The 18,388-nt window shown below is 36.2% G+C and overlaps 3 protein-coding genes across 3 annotated transcripts; all 3 read right to left on the reverse strand.

Moving 5' to 3' along the window:
- Window positions 1–1,347: 1,347 nt before the first annotated feature.
- On the reverse strand, window positions 1,348–3,366 carry LOC147390455 (uncharacterized). Its single transcript, XM_086457888.1, has 2 exons — window positions 2,169–3,366; window positions 1,348–2,081 (listed from the first exon to the last, which is right to left on the reverse strand). The coding sequence occupies exons 1-2, from the start codon at window positions 3,364–3,366 to the stop codon at window positions 1,348–1,350; spliced, it is 1,932 nt and encodes a 643-aa protein (XP_086314014.1).
- A 7,315-nt stretch (window positions 3,367–10,681) lies between these two features.
- Window positions 10,682–11,322, reverse strand: LOC147390456 (histone H3.2). The gene has a single exon (XM_086458746.1). It carries the CDS (start codon window positions 11,257–11,259, stop codon window positions 10,849–10,851), a length of 411 nt encoding a protein of 136 aa, XP_086314872.1. The 5' UTR covers window positions 11,260–11,322; the 3' UTR covers window positions 10,682–10,848.
- A 1,527-nt stretch (window positions 11,323–12,849) lies between these two features.
- LOC147390457 (GroES-like zinc-binding alcohol dehydrogenase family protein) lies at window positions 12,850–18,133 on the reverse strand. Its single transcript, XM_086458270.1, has 7 exons — window positions 17,718–18,133; window positions 16,370–16,597; window positions 14,641–14,714; window positions 14,265–14,424; window positions 14,045–14,164; window positions 13,817–13,925; window positions 12,850–13,253 (listed from the first exon to the last, which is right to left on the reverse strand). The coding sequence occupies exons 1-7, from the start codon at window positions 17,955–17,957 to the stop codon at window positions 13,072–13,074; spliced, it is 1,113 nt and encodes a 370-aa protein (XP_086314396.1). The 5' UTR covers window positions 17,958–18,133; the 3' UTR covers window positions 12,850–13,071.
- Window positions 18,134–18,388: the final 255 nt, after the last annotated feature.

Below are 18,388 nucleotides of genomic sequence, written 5' to 3' on the forward strand. Positions count from 1 at the left end.
ATTAGATAGAGATAGGGGCAAAGCCTAGCTTTTCTTGTAGTGGGGGCAAATTATGGTTAGTTGTACAGTGAAGATGAATGGTTTTAGGGAGAAATTAAGAGGTTTTTAGTTAGAAGTTGAAGAAAATGATATTTAGGTAATTCCCAATTAATATTTGAGAAGTCCGGGTCAAGGGGCAACGTCATTAACAAAAAATTGAGAAGTGAGGGAGTGGGGACAAATGGGTATGTAATTAGTTGAAAATAGAGGGGCGTCTCAAAGTTCTATGAGGGCAAATGGGGAGAGAGGGAATGGGAACAAATAGGGCATTTAATTAGTTGCAACTATAGGGGTGTCTCAAAGTTTTATGGGGGCAAAAATTGGAGGGAGGTGAGGGTGTGGGGGCAAATAGAGAGAGAGAGAGAGAGAGGTGAGGGAGTAGGGATAAATGAAGCATGTAATTAGTTGAAAATATAAGGGTGTCTTAAAGTTTTGTGGGGGCAATTGCCTCCGCCAATTCCTTACTAACTCCGCCCCTGGGTGAATGGTGTGTTAAACTAAGATGAGGAAAACTTTGGAAGAGCATCTCAATAGATCAATACAAATCTTGACGTGTGTGGATTTTTTACCAATTGTAGACGGTAAAATCGATATTTCATCAAGACCCTACATGTGTCCTAATGAAGTCATAGATTATAAAGTAGAGAAGCAATTGCTGGAGGCAAGTGGTACTCAAATTAGGCAATAATCTAGGCCTACTCAATAGAAGGACAGGACAAAGATGGATGCCTGCCCTGATGGCAGGGCAGAGTAAATCAGTATATGCGTACGGAGAATCCCAAGAATCCAGAGACACGATAATGATAGTTCTAATTTGGTTAGGATCATGGTGATCATGGGATATCCGATGAAAAAATCCTTGATTTTGAGGAACCAAAGAGGAAATCATATCCCCCAAGGGTATCTTATTTAAAGTAAGAGGATCAAGAGTTGGGGATCCTTTTGGGCTTCCCTCTGACTCAAGTTATAACTTAAGAAACTTTTCTGCTATTCTACCTTGATCGTTAGAGGGTTATTGGTAGATACTACATCGGTGCTATCACACAAGAGTAAGGAGCACTCCGTCGGAGCAGAGAGTTGAGTAGCTTATGGTAATATGTGATTTACCTCTACACCCACTAAATAAAAAAAATTAAAAAGGCCTATGATGAAGCCAAGTAGGTTTAAAATTTAAATAAATGAAGGAAAATTTTCTACTAAGAAAGGATGTACAAAAATTTATGAAAACATGTCAGCTTCACGTTCTGGTACAGAAAAGAGGATGAAAAGCGACAAACAAACAAACAAGTCCTTCTATCTCGGCTCAGCTCATAAGCCGACTCCAGTCGCGCCGACACCTAATCGATGAGGTTCAAGCTTCTGGTTAATCCAGAAGCAAGAAGGGTCAGGGACCAGCTTAGCCGATGACCTCAATGGCTCAGACTTACAGCGAGTGAGCACGAAGGGTTCGTACGCAACGGCATTAACTAGCTTCTGCTCAATCATGGTCGCCATTGATGGTGGGCCCATCACCTGTGCGGGATTAGAACAAGATGATCGACTACGCTGTTGTGGTGGAGCAGGATTGAAGTCTGTACTGACTCTGTTCTTCCACTCATCTCTACCGTTGATTAAGACGACTTTTTTATCAGGCCTTGATCTGATGAAGTCCGTTTTACAGACCCAAGTCTCCTTCGAGACCTCCATTGATAGCTTCGGCTCATACATCATCAACAACAAACAATTCGGCAACTCATCTTCTTCATCTTGACTTTCTCTTGCTTTTGACTTTTCTACATGGATATCTTGCTCTGTTATGGTTGAAGATTTCTCTTGGGTCTCTATCGCTTCTACTTCTGAATCTCTCTCTTGGGTCTCTTTCTCTTCTTCGGTTGACTTTTCTTCAACTCTCTCATCCGAAGCTACTGCTACTGATACTCCTTCAAACTGTACGGATACTTCACAGTATGAAGTAGAAGAAGAAAAGCTTGCTCTCCTCTCTTCCTTCTCTACTAATATCTCCGCCTCCAGTAAAATGGATTCTTCTTTTTCTTCTTCTAATTCTGGATTTTCATGTTGATCAAGAGATTCAAAAGAAGACCCATTTAATATGATTTCTTCTTCTTCAAGAGAAGAAGAAGAAGAAGAGCTTGATCTCTTCTCTTCCTTCTCAACTAGTTTATCTTCCAACTTGGGTTCTTCTTTCTCTTTTATTTCTGTATTTTCGAGTTGATTCACAGCTTCAAAAGAAGACCCATTTAACATTTCTTCTTCTTTAAGCTCCACCTCTTGTTCTTCTTGTTGTTCTTCCTTCACTGTGTTTACTTGTTCTTCTTCTTTCAAAAGATCTTCTGGGTTTTCTTCTTTCTGTGATTTTTCGACAGCTTCAGCTACTGAAATATCATCTTCTTCTCTCTCTTCTTCCTCATCTTCACTGTCTTCTTCTTCGTCATCTTCGATGTTTGTGTTGGAAGAATCCCATAATCGATTAGCAAGAGCAGACATCCTCAAAGGTTCGGATCTGCATCTCATCAACAACAGAGCATTTCTAGGGGGAATGCAGATACTTACCCTCTCCTCTTCATCTTCCACCTCCCCCTTTGATTCTCCTTTCTCTTCTTCAATCTCAATCTCTATCTCACCAAACAAATCTGCTCTTTTCTCTCGTCTTCTCTCTTCTTCTCCAACCACCAATGCCATCTCCCTCCTCTTCTCCTCCTCCCCATCCTGCAAAGCCATCAACCATCTCGCGAAAACTGCCCCACAGGAACTTGTCGTCGTTCTCCTCTTCTCCTCCTTTTCTCTCTCATTCGTCGAAGAACAGGTAGACCGTCCACCACACGGGAGGAAACAGTTGAATTCAGCTCCAAATCCCCTCAACGCCTCACAAATCGACAAAGGAAGATGAACCCATCTTTGATTTCTATGAGGCAAGCACTCTTGCTCACTCTTCTGTGCCAAAATCCCTTCTTCGTGATGCTCTGTTTTTCTGAAACTCGAGTCTCTACTTGATCTCGATCTGGCTCCCATTTTCTTCCCCTGTTTCTTCGATTTAACACGAACTTGGCCAATGCAGGTGACCTTAGGGGAAGATGGTTCTGGGTTCTCGAACGCACAACCTCTCTTCTTGTTTCCTGTTGGAAACATAGGTGAAGACTGCCCACCTCTCATGCTTCCATTGCTTCTAAGTCTCCTGCTCAGAGACGAAGAAAGGGCTATCGTGGTTGTGGGTTCTCTTAACTTGTCTGTACGGCCAGGACTGATAATGGGTTTCGAAGAGATCTTCATCGAAGAAGAAGAAGATGGTCTTGAAGCGAAGCAAATGAAGAGCTCGTTATCGAAATCCATCATCTACTTTCCCCATCAAAGGAAAAAAGAAAAATGAAAAAATCGAGAAAAAATAAGCATAAAAGACGAAAAAATTAACCTTTTTGAACAAAGATCTGATTTTTCTTGAGTGGGTGGTGGGGCTTCTGTTTCAGAGCTTGAGTTGCAAAAACCAAGATGAAGATGTGAAGAGGAAAGGAAGCGATATAATAATTTTTCACTTGATATGACGAAAATGTCCCTGTTCGTAGCCGTTATATTCACCTAATTCGCTAATATGACAAAATTACCCTCTAGAACAAGAAGACACTTGTTCCTGTCGCTCACTGTTGAGACACTCAGGGGTCGGCCACGTGGATATCCGTTCGTAACGGATGGGAAATAATCCAATACTGTATTCTGTACTGAAGATTCTGTGGTACCTTCCGTGTCTCATTTCTATTGGACTCCTGGACAAAATGAAAATAAGAAAGGAAGAGTTCGAGCTGTCAATGGATCAAATTAAACCCGAAAACCTATCATATCTAGTGGAAGATTTGGATTCCAATAATGATCCGATCCAATAAGGTTCTGGTCTAACATCTTAATCGAGTATATTTGGATCAAAATATAAGAAAGTATCTAAATTTAATTTATACCAATAATTATTTGATAAATTTTTTTATTTATCGTTATTGGATCGAGATTGGGAGGAAATATTGAATCCAATAAAAAATCCTTTGGAGAAGAGTTATCAATGCTTATCGAATCTATTACTTCCTGATCCAATCGTATCCAGACCCGATCCATTGACAATCCTAGATCAAATGGCTTTTTCCCACGTGGATCACTATTGGTGTATAGGTCTAATTAATGGTGGGCCCCAAACAAATAAGTTTGTGGGCCCAAGGTTGGTTGCTCGTTTTGATAATGATTGAAGCATTTGATCAGACATTAAGAACAACCCGATAGGTGCAATTATTTGGCTTCAGAGATTTGAGGGACCACGACAAGAATGGCAGTTTTGTAATAAGAGGGGAGGAATAAGGGTGAGTTTGTGAAGTGAGATCACATGGGAATATAGGTTGGGCAGGTTGGAAGCAGAAAAATCCAAAAAGTGAAAACCAGACGAGACTTGTACACATGAGAGTTGATGATATCAATCATGATTCTTAGAGTGAATCCAAAATTCTCTTTTGATTAGTAGGGCCACAAACTCCTTTAAATATTCATAATGTAAATATTTTTTAGGGTTTTGGTGAACACAATAAAATGACGGAAATACCCTCATTTTCAATCTCTTGCAAAAATTCCTAATTTGGTATCTCAAGTAAGTAATGATTCCAAATGGGAAGTTCTTTAAAAGAAAAAAAAAAAAAAATCAGAGTTATTTTCACTCAAAAAAAAAAAAAGAAAAAAAAACTTAATTAATTATCTCCCAATTATTGTTTTGTTTTTTATTTTTTATTTATGACGGGATATCCAAACTTATGTCTGACTAGTGAGACTGAAAGAACTAAAGCCAGCAACTGGGCCAAGGCGCGCGATTCCCTTCCCCCAAGCACGTTCAATACTCACACATATCGACCAAGTGAGGGTGTGCCCTCACAGATGACCTCGAGGAATTAATGCTCATATTGTATATCGAACTCACGACCTATGGACTTTCACCGCTTATTGATTCAAAATTACCATTGAACCAACCCTTAGGATTAATTATCTCCCAATTGTTTGAAACAAAAGTGCGATGATTTATGATGTAAGATAAGTGGCAAAATACTTCATCAAACTCTTAGATCATCCAAAAGTCCAAATGGAAGGCCTTAACACATTAAGTAGAAAATCATGGGTCCACGGATTCATATAGTCAATAAATGATATTTGAGACCTTAAATCAAAACTTTACTGTCATAAGAGAAATAATTTAACTAGAATGATAATTGGAAACCCATGGTACAATTGAGTGATTTAGGGTTAGATGTTAAAATATACTCCACTCTTATAAAACATTTTTAAGAGGCATACTCCAAATCCAAGTACTATTTATATATTCTCTCCCAAGATTGAGAAAACTCTCTTAAAATTTTTGTTAATTTCATTACAAATGCTTCCATCGCTAAAATATTTGTTAATAGAAGAAAAACACTTCACTTGAAATGGATTAAATATGAATTAAAAGATAACCAACCATGATTTCTAATTTTCGAATACGTATGAAAACATCTTAATAATGATGAACCCTTTTTGTGTCCAAAACTTTTGTATTTTATTCTGTGAATCTCCCTCGTACATCGGAATATAAATGAGAATAATTTTTTTCTTTTAAAAGATAGTCGTCACTTTGATGTTATATAATATATTTTCTAAGAATCGATTGGATTATTAATATAGAACTTCTTACTGCTTGAGCAAATATAATAGTATCCCAAGTTTCTGGTATTGCTGTCTCTTTATTTTCCCCGTTTTTATCCTCCGTTTTTTGCTCCTTTTCTTTTGCCTTTTCCTCTTCAGAATCCGAAGTTTTGAATTCCGTGCTTTTTCCCATCCAATTCCTAAAAATGAGATTTGATATATAGTTTATGTTTATCATTATTGAATAATATATCCTTTTGCAAATTATTCTCAATTGGATAAATTATTATCAATTTATAATCAAGAAAATATCTTGTTGAAAGAGTTTATGAACCTTAGAGAGTGAATATGTAAATGGTACTTGATAGATATTTTTTTGGGTATAACCACTTCTAAATCAATTAAAGCTTATGATCTTATAAACAACAACTTATTCTACGAGGCAAAGAAAAGGAAATCCCTTTTGGGCCATTGATTGTTGGCAAGGGATTCAAATGGAAATACCATGGTTCATAATCACATGTTCTAATCCTTGAGTTGGGTGGGGGGGCTTCTCGATTCAAGTATCAATGGTTCAAATTTTGATCTAATTGGTGCCAAATTAGTTTTGTTTCGATAATCAATCCTAGTACTTAATAGAACAATATATATAAGGACAACGTTCTGTAACCAAAATTGTAGTTAAAGTTTAGTCCTTTATGAATAAAAGTTTCAGAATGGACTGATTTTTTGTGAGGGTGATCTCTATGGTGAAGATATCATCCTCACAAAAATTTAGCTTATTCCGAAACTTCTAATCTCATCAAAAGTCATTTACAAATTAACGATAAAAATTGACGGTCTTCTATTATTCAACTTATAAACTGGGGTTAGAAGTTTTAAAATGGATTGATTTTTTTGTGAGGGTGATCTTCTCACCATAGAGACCATCCTCCCAAACAATCAGCCCATTTCAAAAGTTTTAGCCCAGATATGACAAAACACTTTGACAACAAACATTGGGAGATCAAATTTGTCTATATATCTTTTAAGTTCTAGATTGGGCTGTGAGGAGATCATCTTCACAAAAAATCAGTTTAATTTGAAACATCTAACCCCCATCAAAAGTGATTTACAGATTAACGATAAAAAATCAATGGTCCACAATTCTAAACCTAAAGATCATTTTCACAAAAACCAGTATATTTCAAAACTTTTAACCCATATAGGACAAAGGCGTTGGCTCCCTAATGTCCGGTCTCGTTCATCAACCAACGTTGGAAGCCAAAATTTGTCCTATATAGATTAAAGTTTCAGTTCATATTGGTTTTTTGCGAGGATGGTCTCTTTGGCGAGGAGATCAACCTCAAAATATTAGCCTGGTCTAAAATTTCTAACCTCGTCAAAGTGATTTACAAGTTGAAGAATTATGGATTGTCGATTTTTATTGTTAATTTGTAAACCAATTTTAATGGGGTTAGAAGTTTTAGAATGGGATTTTTTGTGAGGATGACCTCCTCACCATAGAGATCATCAAAAAAAAAATAACCATCCCATTGGATGTCAATCATGATCCTATATTTAATATATATATATATATATGGTGAAGGTGATCTCTATGGTGAAGAGATCATCCTCAACAAAAATAAGCTCATTCCAAAACTTCTAACCCTATTTTACAAGTTAAAGTATTATGGACCATCCAATTTTTGTAAATGAACTTTGATGGGGTTAGAATTTTTTCGGAATGGGTTGATTTTTTGTGAGGATGATCTCCTCGTCATAGATATCATCCTTACAAAAAATCAGCCCATTCTGAAACGTCTAACCCATACATTGAAAAAATGTTTGGCACAATTTTTGACTCTCTTTAAGGCCTTGAATGTCATCCTATGTATATGCATCACATTTATATGATAAATTATAACATTAAATCCAAGATCCAACTCCAATTACAATGTAGTGGGATCCGCACTATCCCATTTTATTATCTTTCCTCTTTATCCTTCCAAATTTATTGTCTTTCCTCACATCCCCATTATTTTTTAATAATATACCTCCAATTTTACTATATTTTATCTTTCACCTTTTTTTTTTAGAGTAAAACCCTTATATATTATACATCACTAATATATTTCAAACATATCGTGAGTCAGATGCTTATCAAATTGGAAGATGGTTGATAAAAAATCGATATGATAAGTTTTTTTTATTGGTAAGTTGGAATTGAATGTGCCTCCACCAATATTATTTGTCATAAATAAAGTTACAAGATACATCATCGATTAAAAGTCTCTCCAATTCTTGAGGAACACATCTTCCATCATCAATAGTAGAAAAGTCTTTATTAATCGCTTCCTAATAAGCAGATTTAATCAAACTCTTATGAGAACTGGAATCCTTGTCCTAGGCTCGTGGTTAACGAATTCAATTTTGGTTTTGATCCGATTAAGGTGTTTTGCATCACAAAATGATGGGAAAATAACTTAAAAGACCTTGGTGAAGGAGTTTCTTTCTAAATAGTCCTTATGTTTTGGATGGTATCTTAGTAGTCCATTTAGGAAAAAAAAATCTTTCTTAATTTCCCATGAACCTCATCTCTTAATATACTGATTTTGAAATACCTAAACTACTATTTTCTCATCTTCTTCACATAATTAGGTTTTCCAACAATAATTTTTTTATGGTGAATGACGAATGGAGAATAATATACTCATAATTTTAAACATTTAGATGTATTTTATATATAAAAAAATGAACAAAATTGAGACCCTTAAATTTTTCTTGGATTACATCATAACTTTTCGCTCAAATATTTATTTCATGATTATGATATATGCATTTTAAATGTTGAAGATATTTATCCAATATAAAAGTAAAAAAAGGAAAAAATGAAAAATTTGGATCACATTTACAATGTTGAGTTCACCACTTTTTATTGTCTAGTTCAACACTTTTTATTGTTGAGTTTGACAATTTTTTTAAGAAAATATTGTCTAACTCGACAGCAATTAAACTTGACTTAAAAGTATTGGCTTCTCAATAATATAATAAATATCGTCGAATTCGTAATATTATTATTTTGAGTTGGACTATAATTATTTATGATCTCGACACTTTTAAGTTATGATTAATTATTGTCGAGTTTGACAATAAAAAGTGATGAGCTCGACAATTATGGACTATTAAGGAAGAAATTTTGTATTAAATGGATTATTAGGTTGACCCAAAACTTAAGAGTTATTTATAAAAAAACCCCTCCACCAGGGTCCTTTTAAGTAATTCTCACTAAAATGATTTGGGCTATAGGACGACGGTCCACTAGGCTGACAACAAATCCACAAAAGATTCAACCCGTTAAAATATCGCCAACTTCGAAAGAAACCAGCTCAATAACCAACATAATAAGTAGTCAAACTTTCAAAGCTTTGACCGTTTGACTAGAATTTCTACTGCGCATCCGCACGCGGACGAGTGGGGGAGAAAACGATGTTTTACTATTTAAAATTGATATCGACGTCGTAGCGGTAATCGTACTCCATATAAATAAATTGACCTAAATACCCTTTTCTAATGATATAAATACACCAGTAATTTTTTTCTCAAAGAATTTCTTGTCACATTACTCAAAGTTCCCTAACGGGTGCCACGTCATCTTAACAAGGGTAATTTGGTAAATTAGTGATCATATAATACACGCGGGCTCACATGATTGGTTGATCCTGAATTTTGTGAGTAATTTCTTTTCATAAATGCACCTATTCTTTCTCCGTTTCATTTTCTATCTTTCATTTTTTTTACTACTGATAATTTAACACTCTTTTTTTACACACTCTATACACTTCTCAACTTGACAATTGTATAACCATAAATCTTTTTCTTGTGTATCTCGAAATAAAGGATTTATGATTTTGTGATGAGAGGCGTACAGAAGGCAATCGAAAAAAAGTGTTAAATTATCATGACTCATTTTTATTTTTAGTTTGAAACTAGATTGTATACACCAAAGCAAAGGCAAAGTTAGTAAGGAGCTTGTGGGGGCAACTGCCCCCATAGACCTTTAAGACACTCCTATATTTTCAACTAATTACATACCCCATTTGTCTCCACTCCCTCACCTCTCTCCCCATTTGCCCCCACACCCTCATCTCCCTCCAATTTTTGCCCCCATACCCTCACCTCCTTTCATTTAAGTTCTTTAATTATACAATTAATCATAATTTACCCTCACTACAAGAAAATCCTAACTCCGCCCCTGCACCCAAGGTAGAGGATTGAAACCCTCTTTTCACACGTCAACACGTGCCACATAAATTACAATCTAGAAAATTAATGCCTAAAATCTCTTTTAAAAATTTCCTTAGAATGTAACTTATGTGGTGGCAAATGTTGAGGTGTTGATTGAGATCCACCAATCACATGTACTCACGTGTATTGAATGATATTTCTAATTTATAAAAATACCCTTATTAGTTACAGAACTACCCTTGTATGTTTGACATGGTAATTACTATAAACCAAAAAAAAAAAAAAAAAACTCCTTGAAAGTAAATACATCAATGCACGTGTCCACTTCAAAATGTCTTGATTTTTGAATCAAAGTCTAGGGATCATAAAAGTCCTCAATAAGATTGTGCAACAAAAAGTTGTTGGGCGATGACCACAATTGTGTTCTGATTTCATATACAATTCACATCTAACATTATATGTTTGGAAGTTTCAATTTGTAAGAATTTTCTTGCAAATAGAATTAATGTTGTATGAATAAACTGGAACGCTTACAGAACGTTACAACATGAGATGTACTTGCACTGTTGCCAAGGGCTTGACAATTCCTTTGTATTTGCATTTTTATCAGATTGGTCATCTAGACCATGACTCCATTGGTTTAGTAAGTCCATATGTGTAGACGACCATTTTGGTAAATATTTTTTAAATTATCTTGTTAGGTAATTTCAGCAATATTAACCAAACGTTCACGAACAAGTGGAAACCTAAATCACACAAAAAGTTAAATTAGAGAAAATTTAACGAAAATAGTGATTTCCTTCCTTTAGAAAACAGATACAAAATGAGATCTAAAACCCGATTTCATTTAACAAAATTACAACTGACATTCAAAATAAACCACTTAACAAAGATAAAACAACAAAACCCTAACCCTAATTCAACAATCAACATATACAAAAGGCTTCAAGCGCGCTCTCCTCTGATCCGACGAGCCAATTGAATATCCTTAGGCATGATCGTAACCCTCTTAGCATGAATCGCACAGAGATTAGTATCCTCAAACAGACCAACCAAATACGCCTCTGCAGCCTCTTGAAGCGCTGCAACTGCTGAGCTTTGAAACCTCAGATCTGTTTTGAAATCTTGAGCGATTTCGCGAACCAAACGTTGGAAAGGAAGCTTACGGATCAGAAGCTCTGTACTCTTCTGATACTTCCTGATCTCTCTCAAAGCTACTGTTCCTGGCCGGAACCTATGGGGTTTCTTCACTCCTCCGGTCGCCGGAGCTGATTTTCTCGCGGCTTTTGTTGCTAATTGCTTTCTCGGAGCTTTTCCTCCGGTGGATTTCCTTGCTGTCTGCTTCGTTCGCGCCATTAGAGATGTGGTAAAGGTTTGAAACTTGGCGAGAGAAAGAGAGAGAGAGATTTGGGTTTGTAATTTAGGCGGAATATTGGTGGATATTTATAATGAGAGTTCAAATTTTTGGCGGGGGAGAGAATAGATCTTGACCGTAAATTAGGTGGATGGTATTGGCGGCTGTAATTGATTTCATGGGCTTCACACGGATCGTGGATTGCTGACCTGGCTCATGTCATAGATTTGCTGTGTTTACTAATGGATGACTTACCCTTGAAATTGGTCTTCTCTTAGAGACTAAAGAGAAAATGACCAAAATGTCATTATCTTCCATCTTTAACTAAGAACCCTTGAATTTTTCATTGTCAATCAGGCTTAAAGAAAAGAAGTCCTCGCTTCAACAGTTCAACTTTTAAGAAGAGCTTCAAGATTGACAGATTTTTATAAATAAAAAAAATTAAGGGTCTATTTGATTGTCTATGAAAAATGGATAGTGTAAAGGAAAATTTGAGTCTTACCTCCAATTACTCTGCCATGCTACTCTGAAAAAATACCACTCGCTCCTCCGTGTTAGCACCGATGTAATACTTGTTAATAACCTTCTGACAATCAAATTAGAGTTGCATAAGGGATTAACATGTGTTCACTCGAATCTAGAGGTAGCCAAAAAAGGATTCATAGCTCTAGGTCATCCCTTCAATATATAGGATTTCCATCCGACCAAGTTTTCCTCTTTATTCAGGATTTGATCATGGGGGATCCCACGGTCAAAGCAATCGTTTTGTCGTGCTCCAAGATTCTTGGGATTTCACCTAGAATCTTGAAACTTGATGAGCTTGATCGTGCGAATATATTAATTTAATACCAACAAGGCAAATCTCTATCTATGTTTTGCCCTTCTATTGGCTTAGACTGGATTCCGACCTGCTCCAAGTACCACTTGTACTCGGCAGTTCACTTTCATCAAAACACGTGTAAGATCCTAATGAAATATCAATTTTATCCTTTACTAGTAGTAAAATGGATTCTCTTCTAAGTGCTTTCTCTAGAATTCAATTTCTCATCCAAAGTAATTATTTTACTTAATGATGAAAATATGTATTCCCGCCTAGCGTTCCCTAGTATCATTCTCTCACGATTAAATCCATGAGCAAAACTAAATTTAAACTCATGAGTTGACTCAACTGAGTCAAATAAAAATATGTTAAATTTAAAAAATATTAAAAATAATTTTTAAAAATTTTAAATAAATAAAATATTTTATTTTTTATTCTTTGCGAAAATACTATGTATAATTGAATAACTCGATAAAGATTCTGACCAGACTAGGTGCATTTTTAGCTGACTCAACCGAGTTGACTTGAACAAAAATTGCCCAATTGACCTGAAACCCCCATGGGAATATATACTGAGTTAGGTGTGGCTAGCCAAACATAAACCCCTCCAAACACCCCTTTGGGTGACCATTCGAAATTGTTCAGAATGACACTTCGTCACTCAAAACCTCCATGAACGCAAGACACCCAGAGCACACCTTAACATTGCTTCTATTTACAATGGTAGCATATATTGCACAAAGAAAATATATTTGATAGCCAAACTAACAGATGAACAAACCAAATCCTTCAGAAAATATATGAAGTTAATTCATAGTATCGTCAAGTTCATAGCCCACTTTTATTTTACCACGCGCATCTTCTGCATTTGTTTACAATGGGATGGAAATAATGATGCTGCCTCATTGAAACATTTACACTTTACAGAAAAGCAAGAGCAAAATTCTCAATGATTCTAATCACAGATAGTGTCAGTAGAGTTCCTGGATTTGTCTTAGTCCACTTCCAGCACAACCTTACCAGCAATGAGCCTCCTGTCTTTTGCCTCATGAGCCTCTCTCACTTGGGTGATCGGAAATGTCTTCTCCACAGGCAACTTTAGCTTCCCAGCTTCCAATAACCTACGAATCTCATCTAACCCCTCAGAATCAGCTCTCATGTAGGTCCACCAATACTCTGCAACATAAAAAAGTATCAGTTTAAAGGGAGTCTGTGTCGTTCAGGAAAATATTAGGGAGGAGTGTGGAACTTTAATGTAATAATTACAATGACGTGAAATGATGGAAATTTGCATTATAATAGCAGAGAAAGAAATGAGTCCGACTTTGAAGGAACCTTCCTCCTTACAAGACATATACGCCAAACTTCATAAACTTTATGAGAAAAAGATTACAGTGCCAATTGTGATAAAACTATGAAATTTTGCCCCTGAAGTGGTGCAAAGAAAAGTATGATTTTTTGACAAATTACAAATTTTCTCACTTGGAGGAGATATTGTAAAAGGTGAGATCATTCTCTCCTTCCCGAGGCATGTTGCCAAAGCTAATGTTACAGCTAAGCACAAGGAAGTATGCCAAAGGATATCTCCTTGGGAAGGTTCAACATCATTGTCAAAACCTTATACCAAAAAAGTGGGGGTCAGCTGAACAAATCATTTTCCTTATGATCAAGTAAGAAATGTATAATTTCATAGTTTGAATGTGATAAACTCCCCATATTAATGCTTCACATTTTCATACCTACTCCATGAGAATAGCGATATTGAACTTGTTTCTTCAATAAAATGGCCGTAGCCGCAGGAAGTCCAACAGCAAGTCCATATCTATCAGCCAGGGATGCTGCTTCTCCCTACAACAAAAGAAGAACAAAGCTTCAAACATTCAGATGTAAGCGTTCAAGAAACAAGAATCTGAAATTTCCTAACGAGAAATATAACTCAAAAAATGCCTACATCTCATAAGTCCTACCTGCAGTGTCATATAGTGACCACCTCTCTTCAGAAGGTTGATACCTGCTCTTTCTGTTTCTGCTACACCTATAGTATCTAAAACAGCATCAAATTGTCCTTCAATTGCTAATTCGATATCCTGTAAACCAATTAACTTGTTAGTTCGGTATTATTCCAGGTTTCTATACAAGAAGCAAGCGAAAGGCAAATAAATCAGACCCATAAGGCGATCCCAATACCTCTGCAGTATAATCAATAGCCTGCTCAGCACCAGCTGCGAGAGTGCAATCTACACTTAGACTTCCACATGTAGTTACCACATGGCATCCCACTGCCACTGCAAGCTGAATCGCAGATAGGCCTACTGCTCCACCTCCTCCAATCACTAATAGCCTTTGTCTATGCAAATGGGATTGAGAGGATGATGATGAGCGAATGTAAGAAATAGTTTGCAACTCAAAATAGGACTGAGTCTTCGAGAGAAAACCCGTTTACAGAAATCCTTAGAATCAATTTGCATCAATTGGTCAAGGCGTCAAAATGAGAATTGTTTAAAAAAAAGACAGCTAAGAAAACTAACCAAAAGATTTCATGAGATTATAGACTTAAACTTACCCCTCAGCAATCCTAGCAGTGCTTCTTAGAGCACGCCATGCAGTCAGTGCAGCGAAAGGAATGGCACTTGCATCCTACATTATCAGACAAAATTTTGGAAAAATTATTTTCCATAGTTTTAGAAAAGTTTCTTTAAGGGAACTACTTGATGATCTGAAGGTTATAAGGCACGAAACAATGAATAACAGTCATAGCAAATTAGCAATAAAGTCAAAGAGAAAATGACTACATAGAATGGCATCAGCAAAGAGCAAACAATACCTCAGCAAGAATTAAGATCCCTTATGTAGAAAGCATTACCATTTCTTGCAACAACAATATCAAATGGTCACTAATACACCCTAATAAAATGACCAAAATATACACCTTCCAAGTGCCAATCCTACTCATACTAGTATTATGTTCTTTTACTACATGGAATATTGTACGCTTGTGTTCTGAACAGTAAGTATGTGTAGCACTCCAATGCAAAGAATTGGTGAGGTGGCTAAAGGTGGTATGGATCTAATTTTTTAACCTCGTGGAGCATGAATGGGTATACCTCTGACATCTGGAATCAAAGCATCTTTAAGAAGTCTATCTAAGCCCTTGAGGACAGCTAACATTGCTCTTTAGGAATCTTCATCATTAGCTACCTTGTAGGACAATTCGAAAGGCGAGATAAAAGTAGTTGAAAGCAAACCGTCTAGCACTTTCAGTATCATTCTGGAATAACAAAAACAGCCGAAAAAAAAAGAGGTGACGGTTTGGGTTCTTATTTCGATGATATATAAAGTAACAAGTTCTAGTGATATACCTATCAAAAAAAAAAATCTAGTGTTGCCACAGTATAAGAGAGTAGAGAATATCGGCAGAGTCTTCTCCCACCTCTCATCTAATTTTAACTAGAACCCCCTACTAGATCATGAGCTTAAGCTTAATTTTGACGATTGTTCGCTTAGTAACTGAGACTTTCTAGGTTTTCAGAGTTTTTTACAGGATGAAGAGAGGAAAGTAATCCATGTCCCTTGGTTCCTTTGGAAAAGAGTGAAGCAATTTATTTTTGAAGCTTTAGATATCTGCCTAAAATTTTAAGACTTCAACTTTGGAATACCACGTAGTAAGGGAGGTGGAGGGCTCTAACAATGCTTTTAGTTGGGCATTGGCAAGGAAGAGAAGCACAAAGAAATTATCCAATATCATAAAAAGAATCTGAGACTCAACCTCTAATATAAACATCCCATTTCTCATATACCAAGGTTGACTAGTGAGACGCATTTTAAAAGAATACTTTTTCGGGCTGAATTGTACAATAGCCTAGGGATGTTGGTGCGATTTTGTCTCTATTTATCTTCCTGGGTTTTACGTCGTCGTCGTCCCCCACCCCCCAGCACACACACCAGCCAAAAAAAATGGTTATGTTTCCTTTTGACATCTCTTTGTTTCACTATTTTTCTAATGAGATTTGATTAATGATAGGAAAAAAATACCCAATTATTAGCAAATTGAATCTAGGGCTGCATGGACTATTATGAATGGAAAGACAATTTCAAGGAATTGTCTACCCATTTTGCTGGGGAAGAGGTAAAATTTTAAAAATAAAAAATTATCCATTCTTGATCCAACCAGGTAAATACATTAAAAAATAGCAACGGCATAAGGATTAACAAAAATCCAGTAATGCAAAAAGTGCCATCTAAGACGTAAGAAATTATCTAGCTCAAAGCCATACAACAGGTAAAAGACTTACAACATGTGTAACTGAAGACGGTTTCAGTGTAAGCTCATCTTCTGTAAGAATAGCATAGTCGGCATAAGTACCTCTCACAGCAGTTGGATACAAAGCTCCAAAAACTTCTTGACCAACACTCAGTGACCGAACTGAACCTCCAACAGCTGCAACTTCACCACTAATATCGCGACCCAAAATCAGTGGAAGAAGTGGTCCAAATATCGAACGGCCATAACCCGATCGCATCTGAAGAATTTGAAGAAAAAAAAATGATAAGGGATGCAATAAGGAGGAAAAATGAAAAAAGAGACCCTCTAGAGGAAAAGAAGATGGCCTTCCAAGGAAACTAGAAAAGAAAAAATTACAAAAGAATCCCACCATACAACAAAAATAGCGCTAACCAATTCTTGATTTAAAGACACCTTATAATTGTGCCTAGTGAAAGATTTACTGCCATATCAGCTGGTCTTCTACAATGGAATGATGCATCAAGCTTTGTTGTTACTCCAGTTACCATATTGAATGGGTACCCAAGTCCGCAATACCCAACCAGAACCAGAACCAGAACCATTCATGTTGGTTCTAGATCCCCAATTTAGCATCCAATTACAATTGGGACTCAACTCGGTATCCCTGTTTGGAACAGAATAAATTGACATCTGAATGGGTTCTCCATTATAACTCTTTTCAATTATCAGGGTTGCACCAATTGGTGAGCTCTGATTGCACCCCATGACGATTAAATCTACAAATTAATCAGCAATTTTCCAATAAATCCCCCACCCTTCAACCTCAAGATTCTATCTTCTTTAACTTTCAAACATCAATAACAAGATGGGTACTTTAGGTAAGGTTGAAGTTAGATGGGTTGGGGGAAGAAACCCAAGAACATCATTTGTAAAATCCCCTAAACTTTTCCGAATATTTTCTGAAACTTTTCTGGATTTATCCCAATTTAAACCAAACTGACCTCCTACCAAATAATTGCCGAGTCCGATCTTGATCACTATGTGCTGCCAGCTTGTGTTAAAAAATATTTAGGTTGTAACATCTACGAAACACTTGTATGCACAATTGATTCATAAATCTTCTCATTTTCTCCCAAATTTGCCATATTTTACTTGCTCTCCATAAAGAACTTAGTTTTTTAAAAAAATCAAGAATCCTAAAATGGAGAACTCAACATTTGTAACACAAGCCCAATTGATCAAACAAACTCAAATTAGTTAAAAACGCAAGATTATCATCTTTGATCAAAGCAAAGAAAATTAAATATTGTCGAAATTTTTCATTTTTTTAAATCAAGAAATCCAATATAAACGAACAAAATCAAACAAAGAGACAAAAAGCGAGAGATTATACTAACGCGTGTATCAAGTGGGTTGATGGAGACAGCACGAGTGCGGACGAGTACATCGTTCGGCTTAAGATCAGGAACATCGACATTGGAACGAATTTGGAGAACTTCAGGTCCACCAAATCGAGGCAAAACCACTGCTCTGCAACTCGTGACAATAAATCGAAACCCTAGTTTTGTAAATGAAGGGTGCTGTAATTGAGAATCGATTACTGGTCTTCCCAAGGTAGAGATTCTCCAAAACCGCATCTTTGTTCTTGTTGTAAATCCACGATTTAAAGCATTAACACCAATAATTAGAAATTAGTTCAAATAAAGAGAGAATATGTGAATAAGAAGAAGTTGCAGAGAATGGAGACATGTGTATGTCTTCCCATCCGCAATTCTGCAGAGGTACGTGGACACCCTCTCCTCTCTCCCCTCTGTAGTAAATACTAGGGGACAAGAGTAAATTAACCGTTTTTATAAGGGTATATGTGGCAAGAAATGATGAATTTGGATAATTTCATAAGTGGATACTGATAAACTATCCAATAATTAATTTTCAGATAAAAAGAAACTTTTGGATAACTTAACCATTGCTTTCTCTTCTTTGATGTTTGTATTTAATCGTTAATCTTTAAAGAAGCTAAAGGGCCATATTAGGGAATAGTTGCAAAAATTATTTTTAAATATTTAAA

The sequence above is a fragment of the Akebia trifoliata genome, chromosome 11, assembly GCF_017979445.1.
Source record: "Akebia trifoliata isolate Shusen 1 chromosome 11, ASM1797944v1, whole genome shotgun sequence".
NCBI lineage: Eukaryota > Viridiplantae > Streptophyta > Magnoliopsida > Ranunculales > Lardizabalaceae > Akebia > Akebia trifoliata.